The following is a 14,975-nucleotide window of genomic DNA, read 5'->3' on the forward strand; positions in this document are numbered from 1 at the left end:
CCATGACTGACAAAAAAAATCTCTTCTAACAGTCACTATCAATGATGCTCCAGGGGGTGGGCCGGGCAACTGGCAGGGTGCCTAGTGGTATACTGGGACTTCTCACAGATTGCTCCATCCTCTGTCCAGTGGATGGACCAAGCTTCTCTACCTCGAACACATTTTTAGTTTGTTTTTTAAATACTTTATTTCTGTTGTTTATTAGGCATACTTTCTTCATCCTCAGAAGATGAGCCAGAGAACTTGAACGCCTCTGCCTTTGTAACAGCCCTGAAAACCTTCACTAGCAAAATGAAAGAAAGGCAGGAGGTAATAAAATGAAAAACAAGCTCACACCCCACAGGGTGTGATGTGGGGTAAAATGATCCGGGAAAATGCTGCACAATCTCATTTTCTTCCCCTTCTTTCTCTCTTAAAAAATAGTGTATAGTTATTGTACAAAGGGGTTTCATCATGATAGTTCCATATATGTATATGAAGTGTTTCAATCAAGGTTACCTTTCTCTTACCTTCATTACCCTTTCACGTTTTTTTGTGTGTGGTAATGGGGTGGGGGAAGGTCCAGGGGCTTGAACTCTCAGCCTGGGTCCTGTCCCTGAGCTACTTTTTCTCTATAAAGTTAGTGCTCTACCCTTGGAGTCACAGTGCCACTTCCAACTTTCTGTGGTTAAGAGGAGATAAGATGGTCACAGACTCCTGTTGTGACTTTGATCCACAGGCCTCAGATCTCAGCCTCCTGAGTAGCTGGAATGACAGTGAGAGCCCCTGCCACCTAGCTTCCCATATATATATAAATATATATATATATATACATATATATATATATATATATATTTGCCAGTCCTGTGCTTGAGCTCAGGGCCTGGGCACTGTCCTTGAACTTTCTCAAGGCTAGAGCTCTACTACTTGAGCCTCAGCACTACTTCTGGCTTTTTTTTATGTATGTGGTACCAAGGAATTGAACCCAGGTCTTCATGCATGCTAGGCAAGCACTCTACCACTAGGCCAAACTCGCGGCCCCCCTCACTTTTATTTTTGAAACACATTTTCGACAGGCTTTATTATTCCCTTTTCATACCCGCATATGAAATATTTCGATCATGGCTACCTCTCTACTCTCTTTTACCCTCTTCCCTGTGCATCATCTCATTCATATTTATACTCTAAAATAATTGAACTTAGAAGCAGAAAAAAGAAGAGTAGTGAGCATGGCTCAGAGACCTGAGAGAAATGGAAGGATGTAGGTTAAAGGATATACACTTTCCACTGTAGAGAGTGTGGGGACATGGCTAACAACCTGTATTCAATGTCTGAAAAATGAGTAGGTCTTGAGTGTAATATGAAGGTAACTGTGTGTGGTGATGGTGATAACTGCAGTTGTGGTTTTACAATGTGTACGTATAATACAATATGTAAGGCCTTGAGAATGATCAATTTCTTTCTGTCAGTTATATCTCCACAAAGTTGACTAGGGGAAGACAACAGTGGCTCACTCCTGTAATCTTAGCTACTCAGGAGGCTGAGCTCTGAGAATCGTGGTTTGAAGCCAGACCAGACAGGAAAGTCTGTGGCACTCGTATCAATAATTAACCACTAACAATCCAGAAGAGAAGGTGTGGCTTAAATGGTACATCACTAGCTTTCTTTTTCTTCATTGTAAAGGTGATAAAACAGGGTGTGGGATTTGGGGGTAAGCAGGCGGGAGAGGTTTACAGTTACAAAAGTAAGCTAATGAGCACATTTATCTTTTCTTTCTTCCTTCCTTTCTTTCTTTCTCCTTTCTTTCTTTCTTTCTTTCTTTCTTTCTTTCTTTCTTTCTTTCTTTCCTTCCTTCCTTCCTTCCTTCCTTCCTTCCTTCCTTCCTTCTTTCCTTTTTTTACTTTTTTGCCAGTCCTAGAGTTTGAACTCAGGGCCTGGGTACTGTCTTTGAGCTTTCTCAATGGTAGTGCTCTTCCACTTGAACCACAGCACCACTTCTGGCTTTTTCTGTGTATGTGGTACCAAGGAATCGAACCCAGGGCCTTGTGCATGCTAGGCAAGTGCTCTACCACTAGACCACACTCCTATCCCTGAGTACATTTCTTTTTAAATATTGTTACCCCCTTCCTCATTTTCTCCCACTTACCTCTCCCCACTCCCCTCCCCCTCAAATTGTAAAGTAGTTGTAAGTTCATTTCCAACATAGCATCTAGTGAGTTGCATTAGCTTTGAAGGGAAAAAAAGCTAAGGGGCCCAGGCCCTGAGTTCATGTCCCAGTACGGCTACACACACATACAAAAATAAATATATAACATTGGTGGTGGGTGAGGAAAAAGAAGGAAAAATAAACTCATTATGAGTTTAAAACAGGAAACTGCTATTATTACCCAGCCGTACTGCAATCCTTGTACATGAAGATGCCCTGTATCTTCGGAAGTGTACTGCCTAGTTTAGTGCCTTGGTTAATTGCTCCAGTTGGGTTTTTCTGGTGGCATTCTCAGACAGAAGAAAGACCAGGAGGCAAGGATTTGGTCATAGTAACAGACAAGGGATATGGAGAGAGGAAAAGACCCTGTAACAGGTGTGGAAGACAGGACTGTGGTGCAGGGGTTGGCAGAGTGATGGGTTTCAGCGAAAGAATGATGCCCTTGAAGACTCTGAGCATACAAGATGCCTCAGAGCCTTGTCTGCAAGGTAAACATGGCCATTTCAGGCTCCTTGGGTTTTTGTCCCTGATGACTATGCATAATTAGCACATTTGAGAGAAATACCTTACCCTAGCCGACACTGATTGAGTTAACTTGGAAGACTTCTAAAATCTTATTTTTTCTGCAGTTCCAATATGAACAACTTTTACAATGGAAATATGTTCATACCGCTCAATATGTGTAAGGGTAGCCATGCCATACATTCTCTATTTTCTCTTGGTCTTTATAGTACAAAACCGGGGCCAGGCACTGGTGGCTCACACCTGTAATCCTAGTTACTCAGGAGGCTGAGATCTGAGGATTGTGGTTCAAAGCCAGGCTGAGCAGGAAAGGCCATGAGATTCTTATCTCTAACCACCAGAAAACTGGAAGTGGTTTAAAGTGGTAGAGTAGTAGATTTGAGCAAAAAATCTCCGGGACAGCACCCAGAACCTGAGTTCAAGTCCCAGCACATGCAAAAATTAACCAAACTACCACCACCACCACACACACAAAAAATCTAAACCCTTGAAATGTGTTGTAATGTATGTCTTGAATATCATGTGATCTGACAACATCAATGTTAATACAATGCAGGTATTTGTAGCTACATCTTATCTAAATGTGATCATTTTATTTTTGTTCATATCTTTTAGCTTAGGCACAGAATGCCTCCACCTCATTCAGAAAAGGCAAAGAAAGCACCAGATTACCCAATAAAACTCTTAAACCAGATATTCCTATGTAGGTAAGTACTGGGTTTCAAAAGAAGCTCACAGAAGAACAATCATTCATAAGCCACATTCATCCCATGAGTTTTGTACTGGCCTGAGAAGCCGGTGGCCGAGTCTCTTTTAGGTAGTCAGTTCTCTATCCAGAAGGTGAGGATTGAATGCTGTGTTCTCCATAAGGCTCTCATTGGCCTGCCTATATATGACCCTAAAATATTGTCCTCTTTCATGGTTCGGGGGATTGAACCCTCAGCTTCATACTTACTAGACAAGTGCTCTAGCTCTCCTTGAGCTATGCTCTAGTCTTCCCTCCCACCCCCAGCCTTTCAAAATTGGCTTTTAATTTTAAGTTTTTTGGTCTTACTGACTTTGCCCAGGTTGGCCTTGAACTCAAGATCCTCCTATTTATGCTCTGATATTCTGTTCTTCAAAATTTTTATAATTCTCAACTGGGTGCTGGTTGCTCATGCCTATAATTCTGGTTACTCAGGCGGCTGGGATCTAAGGATCCTGGTTTGAAGCAAGTCTAGGCAGGAAAGTCTGTAAGATTTTATTTGCCAGTCCTGGGGCTTGAACTTAGGGCCAGAGCACTGTCCTTGGGCTTGTTCCTCAAGGCTAGCACTGTACCACTTGAGCCATAGCGCCACTTGTGGCTTTTCTACATATGTGGCTATTGAGGAAACAAACCCTGGTCTTCCTGCACGCTAGGTAAGCACTCTATCACTATGCTAAACTCCTGGCCCCAGTGAGATTTTTATATACAATTAACTAGCCAAAAAACTGGAAATGAAGGTATGACTCCATGGTAGAACACAAGCCTTGCATGCAAACGACCTGCATGAACAAATGACCTTGATACAAGCCCTAGTACATGCAAAATTATAATTCACTTGTGAAAGCAGAGCAGCATGGATGTAAATATAAACTGCTGGATAAATGCTGAATGGTATGATCATAACATATCATTCTGCCTTAAAAAGGGATTCAATTTTGACCATGCTACAATGGATGAAACTTTAGCGCATGCAATGAAAAACCAAGCGAGAAAAATGCTATATTATTCCAGTTAAAGTACCCAGACAAGTCTGTGAAAAGAAATACAGAGACAGATGCAAAAGAAGTTTCCAGAGGTTGAGAGAAGGGGGACAGTTATTATTTGATGGGTAAGACTTTTGGGATGGTAGGGAAGTTTTGCCCATGGGCAGCGCTGGATACAGAGCCATCATTGTGAATGTACTTAAAACCATGGAATCCCACACCTGAAATGGATTAAATGTATTAAACAATAACAAGAAAATACTGGGCTGAGAGTTTGGCCTAGTGGTAGAGTGCTTGCCTAGCATGCACGAATACCTGGGTTCGATTCCTCGGTACCACATACATAGAAAAAAGCCGGAAATGGTGCTGAGGCTCAAGTGGTAGAGCTCTAGCCTTGAGAAAGTCCAAGGACAGTGCTCAGGCCCTGAGCTCAAGCCCAGGACTGGCAAAAAGAAAAAAGAAAAAGAAAATCCTGTACATTCTGCACATACCCTACACCAGGGCCATGTAGCAAGAAGTGTGTAGCTAGCTAGATTGCAGGGAGTAGGGACAAGTTGATTAGAGTTAATTTCAGATAATAGCAAGTGTTTCCCAAGTGATATTTTGGAAACACAGATTTTTGTGTAAGGGAAGTGAGTATAGAGATTGTTCCTTATGAGAATGGCCTGGATTGTTTGTTTTGTTTTTGTCTTTTTTAAAAAATGTTATTGTCCAGGTACGATATAGAGGGGTTACAGTTACATTCATCAAGTAGTAGGTACATTGATATCCCTTCTCATGTTTTTGTGTCCCTTTCCATCCCCATAAATTATCCCCTTCCCCAAAATGGCCTGTTTTGAAGGGTCAGATGAAGTGATCAGTCTCTTCAGGTGGAATATTATTTTAATAGAAACATCTATTTTTCAAGCCCTTGTATACATGTAGTATCACTTGGTTGTGCAAGCAAGTCTATGAAAGATGTTGGTCGACTTCACATTGTGTTTTGGTGACTCTTGTTCGTTATTAAAAACCAACATTCTAGGTTTTAATAAATCTGTAGGCTAATCAACTTAGAGGTTTATTTGACTTAGAGACTGTCTGGAGGGTTCAGCCCATAATGCATTGGTCTTATTGCTTTGGGCTTGAGGAAGGGGACAATGTATGTTAGAAACAGCTTAAAGGAAAAAACAAAATTGAACAGTTATCCTTGGCCAGGAAATGGAAGCAAAGAAGGATGTTGGTCGTGCAGCCCCATTCAAGGGCACAATGCCAATGTCCTAAACACCTTTCCACTAGGCTCCACCTCTTAAAGGTTCCTTTATCTCTCAGTAGTGCTAAGATTAAGCCTTTAACAGGTCTGGCCCCAATGGCACATTCAATCCAGACAATAGCAGCAAATTGTAGGCAGCCCTTATGTTCTTAGAACGCTCTAACAGCAAAGAAAGACAATGAGCAAGCAAGCAGTGGAGAAATAAACATGGTGGTCAGACACAGAATGGTGACTTTTGGAATGTGGTGCCTGTTCTAAAGCACAGAGGTAGAAAAGTGTGTGTGAGTCCCACTCTGACCTGACCATAGCTTTCAGGGCCAGCCTAAGACCAGTCGGAAAGGAGAGCAGGCGATAGGTATAGAGAGGATGCAAAACTGTCATCTCCTCTTCCCTGGGGCCCTTGGTCTTGTGCTGTATAAGAATGGTACAGGTCTGCCAGCATCTTCTGGACAGCAGTGGGTCCAGCTAAGCGGAATTTGTCTTTGAATTTCAGGGGTAGGACATTTAGCAACGCTTGCCCTTGGTCACATATAAGCAGTCTCAATGCAATCTGTTACTTTTACATTATCAGACTGAACAAGCTGGAGACATTCTACAGTTCTGTTCTTCAGGAGTTCAGAGATCTGCAAAAGGATATTAAAGCTCTAAAGCTCCTTGAGAAGGAGGCACTGGTAAGTTCTTTGGTTTGGGGTGTTCTTTGGGGTTGGAGACAGTCTTCTTCTCAGGCAGGAGTAAGTATTAACTTCTTAAACCTTTTGTTCAATCTTAGGAGTTTTGGAGAAGATCATCTGCAGCAATGAAGTCATTTTGTGATCAGCAAGAGCTAAGGTACTTCAAACAACCTCTTCTTTCTTGGGGTATTTCAATGGGAGTAGCAGGTGTGGTTGGTGACGTCCAAACTGGCCTTAGAACAAAATAGCTGCATCCTTCTAGACCAGCCACTTCCTTGGCTCCTCTTCAAGGATACCCTGTGGCTTAAGAACATCAGCCACGAAGTCCAAACGTTGATATAACAGAAACATTTAAATTTCTGTGATTTTTTTTATGGTTCAGGTTATTCTAAGAATAAAAATGATTAGATTTACATTTCTGAGAAATGTAAATGACTTTGTGATTTCAGTCAGGACTTGAACACAGTGCTTGGTAGGCATTGACTCCAACCCTTTTCGTTTTAGTTATTCAGTGAATAGTCTCATGTTTTTGCTTGGGCCAGCTTGAACTGTGATCTCCCTATTTATACTTCATATGTAGATGCCTGCCACCGCCCTAAGCCATGATGAAGATGACTTCAAACACCTCCCTTCTAATTTCCACTTCCCTAGCAGGTGGGATTACAGATGTGAGCTACTATGCCTAGACCAACTTAGAAAAATAAGACCTAGGTCTCCTTGTTGATACATTTTCTACTCTTAGTTTACCAGCTGAAGTTCTGCTCCCACAGATTCAGAATGTTCTCTGCTTCCCATATGGGGAATGGAGAGTGGAGTCTGCTCCTCTTTTTTTGCCCTGGGGAGAGCCCTGGTGCACTCCTCCTACTTGAATGATCAGAAGGATCCCTCTGAAATTTCTAGTGAGAAAAACTTGCTTTCCCAGCTGAGCACGGCAGCTTTCCCAAAGCTCGAATAAATTAAATCAATGAAAGGTTATATTATGATTATACTGTGTATTTCAAGCAAAAGCATTCCTTTAAGACCTGTTACCTAAGCTACTGTTTATTCCAGGTAACACAATAACGAGGGATGACCATAAGGACTATTTTCAAAAAAAACTTTTTACACTTATGACTATCTCTAGAGCATTATATATGATGGAAGTAATATCCTTCTTTAAAACATCTTCACTGGGGTCTGGACTTTGGTAGAGTGCTTGCCTAACTTGCACCAAGACCCAGGTTCGATTCCTCGGTACCACATACATAGAAAAAAAAAAGCTGGAAGTGATGCTGTGGCTCCACTGGTAGAGCTCTAGCCTTGAAAAAGTCCAAGGACAGTGCTCAGTCCCTGAGCTCAAGCCCAAGACAGGCAAAAAAAAAAAAAAAGCATTATGGCAGAATGATCCAAAAACACCTGCCTCTCCCATACAATCTCAAACTTCTTTGAATCAGGACTTCTCACTCAGTTACTATTTGTTGAGGATCCCCAGTGGCTCAGTTAGATCCATAACTACTTTCCACATTATTAATTGAAAGTGAATTGGGAAGGATGGCATATGCCTATAATCCCACCAGCTCAGGAGGCAGAGATAGAAGGATCACATTTCAAAGACAGCCTATGCAAAAAGTTAACAAGACCCACACTTCAACAAACCAGCCTGGCTTGGTGCAACATGCCTTTAAGCCCAGCTATCCAGGTGGTATAGACAGGAACATTATGGTCTGAGGTCAACCCTAAAGATCACAAAAATCTCACGACCCTTTGTAAAAATATGTAAAACTAAAAAGGAATGGGGTGGGTGGTTCATAAGGGAATGAGACTTCAAACCTGAGTGCCATCAAAAAAATTGAGACTATATTTAAGAATAATAGTAAGCCAGGCACTAGTGGCTCGTACCTGTAATCCTAGCTACTCAGGTGGCTGAGAGCCAGCCAACACAGGAAGTCCATGAGACTCTATACCTCCAATTAACCACCAGAAAACCACAAGTGGCCCTGTGGCTCAAAGTAATAGAGAGGTAGTCTTGAACAAAAGAGCTCCAGGATAACACCCAGGCTCTGAGTTCAAGCCCTATAGCCAGTACCACCAACAAAAATAATAGTAACCTTTATATATTGATATGGATCTTTATGAAAATAACTCGACTTAAAAAATTGGAAACATGCAAAGAACATTGTTTTATGTTTGTAATTTTTTTTTAAACAACTGGTGGCCTCACTCAAGTGGTAGAGGATCAATTGTGAGCAAGCAAGCTTACCACAAAGCCCTGAGTTCAAGTCTTAACTACTGTCAAAACAAAATGAAGCAAAAATCAGCCACAAGCAAGCAAACACCTCTGGATTCTCTCACCTGTTCCTGAATTCACCAGCTGTGAATCCTGTGTATTTTTGAGAGACTAGGGAAGAAGAAAGATAATCATGCTTAATGTTGTTCTCACAACGTTGATTTCACAAGACCTGTGGAACTGAGGTGCTGTATGTTTAACATAGAAAGTGGGCTGAAAGCAGTGGTGCCTGCCTGAAATTCTACTGCCTCAGGAGGCAGGGATAGGAGGATCATGTTTCCATTCCCTAGACCCCACTTTAAGTACTGTAGATTTAATACACCAATGAATATATTTCCCTTCATCTTATGAAGTCTGGAGAACTTGTTTATTTTGACTGAACTCTGAATGCTAGGCAACTGTTTCTTCAGTTAATATTGTTGGATATTTGGATAATATTGTTATTTGCACTTGTTGGCCTTTGATAGCAGCTCCTGGGTGAAATTTATAATAGCACAAAATGTCACTTGTTTAGTATTTTGCTTTTACTTTCTTTTCTTCTAAAGGCCTAAGGAAACCAGCCTTTTGCTGGCAGAGAGGAGAATGTTCACCTTACACTGAGCATGGCCTGTGTGCTTGCTGAGAGGCACATTAGTTTGGTCTGTGTCACACAGGTAGCTAAGGACCCTCCTCTGTCCTGTCATCTCCATGATGGCTTTGTATGTTTGGTCAGAAATGAAAGGTGTCGCTCTTAGATTATTTCAGCCCTAACCAAGCTGCCAGAGTGAGGGACTCAGTGCTTTGAATAGAAGTCAGGAGATCCCTTAGGGATTTAGGAGCTGGTAGAATGACTGGAACTTACCATAAGACAAAATTAAGTGAGATTATTAGCAGCACAGAACCCCTTGTCCACTATCAAGCAATGTAATGGTCTGTGAACTGGTACTCATAGATACATGTTTTTGTTTTTTAAAATACCTAATATGGTCTAATAAGAAATGGACCAATTCCTTTTAGGCTTAACTCAACTCACCCTCTGTAAGGAACCCAAGGACTGGTTCACATCCATCCCTCAGGTAAGTGATGGTTTATATTGTTCAATGTGACTTGGGGGGTGGGAGCACGCAAGCACTGAAAACTACCCTCGTGCTTTGTGCAGACAGCATCTCCACAAATGAGCTTCCTTCCAACCTGGACACTACCCCTCTGGTCCGGGTAATTTAGTATTCCTAACCCTGGGTTACCTCAAATACCTGCCTCACATCAAACTACCACACCTGTGTGCTTCATTATAGATTTATAGGCGCATTCTAATTACAACCAATGAGAGAGAGCAAACAACCTGTGTTTCTTTGGGTCTGGCTTACTTAATATAATTTTTTTTCAAGTCTTATGAATAGGACAATGTGACAGAAGCATAGAATTCCATTGGGTATATACACCACATGTTCTTGATCTATTCATCCACTGAGGGGAATCTGGGTTGATTCCATATCTTAGCTATGGTAAACAATGCTGCAATGAACATGGTTGTGCTAGTGGCTTTAGAGTGGCCTGGTTTGTGGCCATTTTGGGTAAATGCCCAGGAGTAGGATTGCTGGGTCATAGAGTAGCTCTATGGTTAGCCTTTAGAGAAATCTCCATACTGCTTTCCAGAGTGTTTGGAGTTTACACTCCCACCAACAGTGTAGTAGTATTTCCTTTTGGCCAGCATCTAATATTGATAGTTTTCTTGATAATGGCCATTCTTACTGGGGGGTGGTAGAATCTCCATGTAGCTTTGATTTACATTCTCATTTCTTCTGAGAAGTTTCTCTTCAAGTCTTTAGTCCCATAAACACATTGAATATTAAAACATAAAAATAGATTTGAGCATGATAAAATATACAGGTATCTAGACATTCACACAGTGAGACTAAAAGAGGATATTCTCAGGAAAGGATGACAAAGATTCAATGGCTATGTGTATATAATCATATAAAATATTTATTGAATAAATGAACTCTAAGAAACGGTAATAAGAGATTTTCCCATTTTATTTTTTCATCTGGCAAACTTTATTGAAAGAGCACAAATCGAGTACATGATTCAGCAAATGCTACAGCAATGTAGACAAATTCTGTCAAGGTATCTCCATTACCAAATGAAGGTTAATGTAAATCTGGACAATATTAACATGGCTACCACTCAAGAGGCTGAATCAATATCATTTTAATTCTGTGCCATGTGAATCAATAATATTGACTTTAGGATAGATACTGTATTTTAAAATTTTTATTAAAGAATTGATCAACATTGATTTTTACATCATATTTCAAATGACATGTTAAACAAGTGTTCAAGAAGGGAATCTCTATATATAATCACTGGCACTTAGTATTTAGAACATAATCAAAATTAGGCTAAGGGTTTGTATATCATAGATATATATTTATGAAATAAAACATTGTCTATAGAGTCATAGGTTTTTATGACTATGGAGTTATGTTTATATTTCCAATACCATGTCCATAGCATTGGGTATACAAATATTGAGTCCTTGCTCTTGTACTGTTTGGATCTAATAGCCACATATTAGGGATACCATGCGCCTTTTGTTCCTTTGGTCTTCACTTGTCTCACTCAACATGATTCGCTCTAGTTTCATCCACTTCCCTGCAAATGCCATTATTTTTCCATATATATATATATATATATATATCACATTTTCTGTATCCATTCACCTGCAGTAGGGCATCTGGATTGTTTCCATCGCCTGGCTATTGTGAATAGTGCAGAGATGAACATAGCTGAGCAGGTGTCTTTATCATATCATGGGTTATGATGTTCAGGACAGATGCCCAGAAGTGGTATGATAGGATCATAGGGAAGGTCAATTTTCAGTTTTTTAAGAAACCTCCACACTGCTTTCCAGAGTGGCTGAACTAGTTGACAATCTCACCAGCAGTGCAGTAGGGTTCCTTTTTCTCCACAACCCTGCCAGCATCTGTTACTGTCTGAGTTCAAAAACTTGGCCGTTCTTGTTGGGATCAGGTGGTATCTTAGGGTTGTTTTTATTTGCATTTCCTTTATGACCATGGATGATGAGCATTTTCTCATATGCTTTTCTGCCATTTTAATCTCTTCTTCTGATAAGTCTCTCTTTAGTTCCCTTGTCCATTTAGTGAATGGTTTGTTGGGTTTGGGGAGGATTCGTTTCTTGAATTCCCTGTAGATACCGGATATTAAGCATTTGTCACATGTATTATTGGTAAATACCTTTTCCCAGTTGGTTGGCTGTCTCTCTACTTTTGTGGCTGTTCTTTTATCTGTGCAGAAACTTTATTTTTAGGTAGTCCCATTTATCGAGTCTCTCTCCAATCTGTTGTGACCCTAGAATTCTGTTCAGGAATCTTTTGCCTGTGCCTATGAGTTCCAGTGTCTCTCCTACTCTATCATGTAGCAGTTTCAAGGTTTCCGATCTGACATTGAGGTCTTTGATCCACTTTGAGTTAATGCTTGTGCATGGCAAAAGGCTAGGGTCAATTTTTAGTTTTTTGCATGTGGCTGCCCAGTTTTGCCAGCGCCAATAATTGGATAGACTATGTTTGTTCCACTGTATATCTTTGGCTCCTTTGTCAAATACAAGTTGACTATAGGTATGTGGTTTGAAGTCTGGTATTGTAATACCACCAGCATTGCTCTTTTTGCCTAGAATTGTTTTGGCTATTCTAGGTCTTTTCTTGTTTCCTATGAACCTTTGGATTGTATCTTCTATTTCAGTAAAGAATGTCTTTGGGATTTTGATGGGGATTGCATTGAATTTGTATATCAATTTTGGCAGTCTGGCCATTTTCACTATGTTGGTTCTCTCTAGCCATGAGCATGGGATGTCTCTCCATTTCCTGGTATCCTCTTTCATTTCTTTTGTTAGGCTTTTATAGTTTTCATTAAATAATTCCTTTACATCTTTGGTTAATTCCAAAGTATTTTATTCTTTTGAGGGCGATTGAGAATGGGATCATTTTCTTGATTTGGCCTTCTGTTCGTCTATTGTTGGTGTGCAAGAAGGCTACTGACTTTTGCAGGTTAATTTTGTATCCTGTCACTTTGCTAAAGTGGTTTATTCTAGGAGTTTGGGAGTGGAGCTTATTGGGTCACTCAAGTAAAGGATCATGTCATCTGTGAATAGAGATAGTTTAATTTCTTCTTTTCCTATGTGGATCCCTTTGATGTTCTTCTCTTGCCTTATTGTTCTGGCTAAGGGTTCCAGTGCTATAGTGAAGAGAAGTGGGGAAAGTGGGCATCCCTGTCTAGTTCCTGATTTTAAGGTAAATGGTTCTAGTTTTTCACCATTAAGTATAATACTGGTGGTAGGTTTGTCATATATGGTTTTAATTATTTTCAGGAACATACCTCTTAGATAATAATAGTTTTCATTTTCCTTTGTGTGTGTGTGGAGGGGGGTCATGGGGCTTGAATTTGGTTTGAGCACTGTCCCTGAGCTCTTCAGACCAAGGCTCACTATCACCCAGAGAATAAAAGTTGGAGGTGGAGATAGGTAGACATGTGTTTTAGTTTTATTTTATTTTTTTTTGCCAGTCCTGGGCTTGAGCTCAGGGCCTGAGCACTGTCCTTGGACTTTCTCAAGGCTAGAGCTCTACCACTTGAGCCTCAGCACCACTTCTGGCTTTTTTCTATGTATGTGGTACTGAGGAATCGAACCAGGGTCTTCATGCATGCTAGGCAAGCACTTTAACCACTAGGCCAAACTCTCAGCCCTGTGTTTTAGTTTTGAAGGGTACAGTTTTCTTTGTGTGTGTGAGGGGGTGGTCAAGGAGCTTGAACTCAGCCTGGGCACTGTCCCTGAGCTCTTCAGCTCAAGGCTACCACTCTACTCTTGGGCCTCGGTGTTGTCCCCAAGCTCTTCAACTCAAGACTACTGCCCTATCCTTGAGCCAAGCCCCACTTTCCATTTTCCAGAGGTTAATTGGAGATAAGATTCTCAGGTTCTTTAGTGCCCAGGTTGGCTTTGAACCTTGATCCTCAGATCTCAGCCTCCTGAGTAGCTAGGATTACAGGTGTGAGCCACCGCACCTGGCTTTTATTTTCCTTTTGTTACTGTTTTTTTTTTCCTTACCCTTTGTCTTGCTTTTTTGTTTATCTGTTTGGGGATGGTAAGGGGGAATAGAAAGGAGGGACAAAGAGTGAACAAATGAAAAATTGCCACGGTGATATTTGTGAGACACTTTATTGAAAATGAGTGATACAACTTGTAGGTGGGGACAGGAGGGAAAAACTGGGAGAAAGGGTAGGAAGGGGGAGCAACTGTTCAAAAAGAAATGTACTCATTACCTGACTTACGTAACCGTAACCCCTCGCTACATCACCTTGACAATAACAATAAACATATGTTTTTAATATTTTTTTCTGAAGGAAGGCAGAAACAGGACAAGTAAACTTAAGTGATTGCAGGTCTCAAAGCTATAGATTAGGCCTCAGGAGGTCTACTCTAGTTCCCATGAGGAAAGTGGAGATGGGACTTGGGATTGTAGCTGTGGTAGATGCTGGTCCTAAAGCTTTGGGTTTTTGACATTTTTCTTTTCCTCCTGGAATTTCCATATGGCCACTGTTTGCTTGCTTTAATGTTTTACCATAAATGTTTCTTTCCTCACAACTTGGTAAACTGAGAACTGTATTTTAAGTTCAGAAATTATTTTCCTGCTTGTGCTAGCATGATATGAAGACTCTCTGTGATATTTGTTTTTTACTTCAGCGATTGGTATTTTTAGTTCCAAACTGTGTGACTGCTTGTTTTCTGTTTACTTCTGTGCTGTGTTTTTCATTTATATCCTGAATGTGTTTTCTCGATTCCAAGGTTGTATTCTATGGACCAGCTTTGTATGAAGAGTTTTTCATTTAGATTTGATACAAGGTATCTGTTGGGTAGGTGTTTTGCCTTTTGTTGTAGGTGAGCTGAAAATGCAGCTTCTGTGTGATTTCTTCACCTGTGATCGATGTTAGCAGAGTCTCTGAGTGCCTCAGTAGTTTAGATTGCAGCAGGTCATGGAGTAACTGTTTTGCTGTTGCAGTGGCTAAGGGCTGCAGAGTTGCATGTCTTCAAGTGTTATAGATTCAAGTATTCATGGCACTGGGAATATCATAAGCTCAGTGGTACAACGTATGCAGAAGATTGTCCATGGTAAATGCAGGTGGCACCAAAGGTTGGCATCAACAATCATGATCCCAAAGTCATAGGATGTGAAGAAAGCCTTATCTCAGTTCTTCAGGATGAAGGTCAGAGGTGCCTGGGTGAGACCCAGTAGCCTCAATTCTGTGGCATAGGGTAGCATAGGTCCTACAGGGAATGTTGGGTTCCAACTTGAGGTTTAGACA

General features: G+C 40.8%; 1 protein-coding gene across 1 annotated transcript in view; it reads left to right on the plus strand.

Moving 5' to 3' along the window:
* The window catches only part of Sycp2l (synaptonemal complex protein 2 like), a 64,200-nt gene extending 56,890 nt beyond the window's left edge, over nucleotides 1-7,310 (plus strand). Inside the window, exons 25-29 of the mRNA XM_090355283.1 lie at nucleotides 206-309; nucleotides 3,323-3,414; nucleotides 6,256-6,355; nucleotides 6,454-6,562; nucleotides 7,126-7,310. Coding sequence (XP_090211409.1) covers nucleotides 206-309; nucleotides 3,323-3,414; nucleotides 6,256-6,355; nucleotides 6,454-6,562; nucleotides 7,126-7,310 — 590 coding nt within the window. The remainder of the gene's footprint in view (nucleotides 1-205; nucleotides 310-3,322; nucleotides 3,415-6,255; nucleotides 6,356-6,453; nucleotides 6,563-7,125) is intronic.
* The last annotated feature ends 7,665 nt before the right edge of the window (nucleotides 7,311-14,975 follow it).

This window comes from Megascapheus bottae, chromosome 22 (genome assembly GCF_031878675.1).
Source record: "Megascapheus bottae isolate mThoBot1 chromosome 22, mThoBot2.hap1, whole genome shotgun sequence".
Lineage (NCBI taxonomy): Eukaryota > Metazoa > Chordata > Mammalia > Rodentia > Geomyidae > Megascapheus > Megascapheus bottae.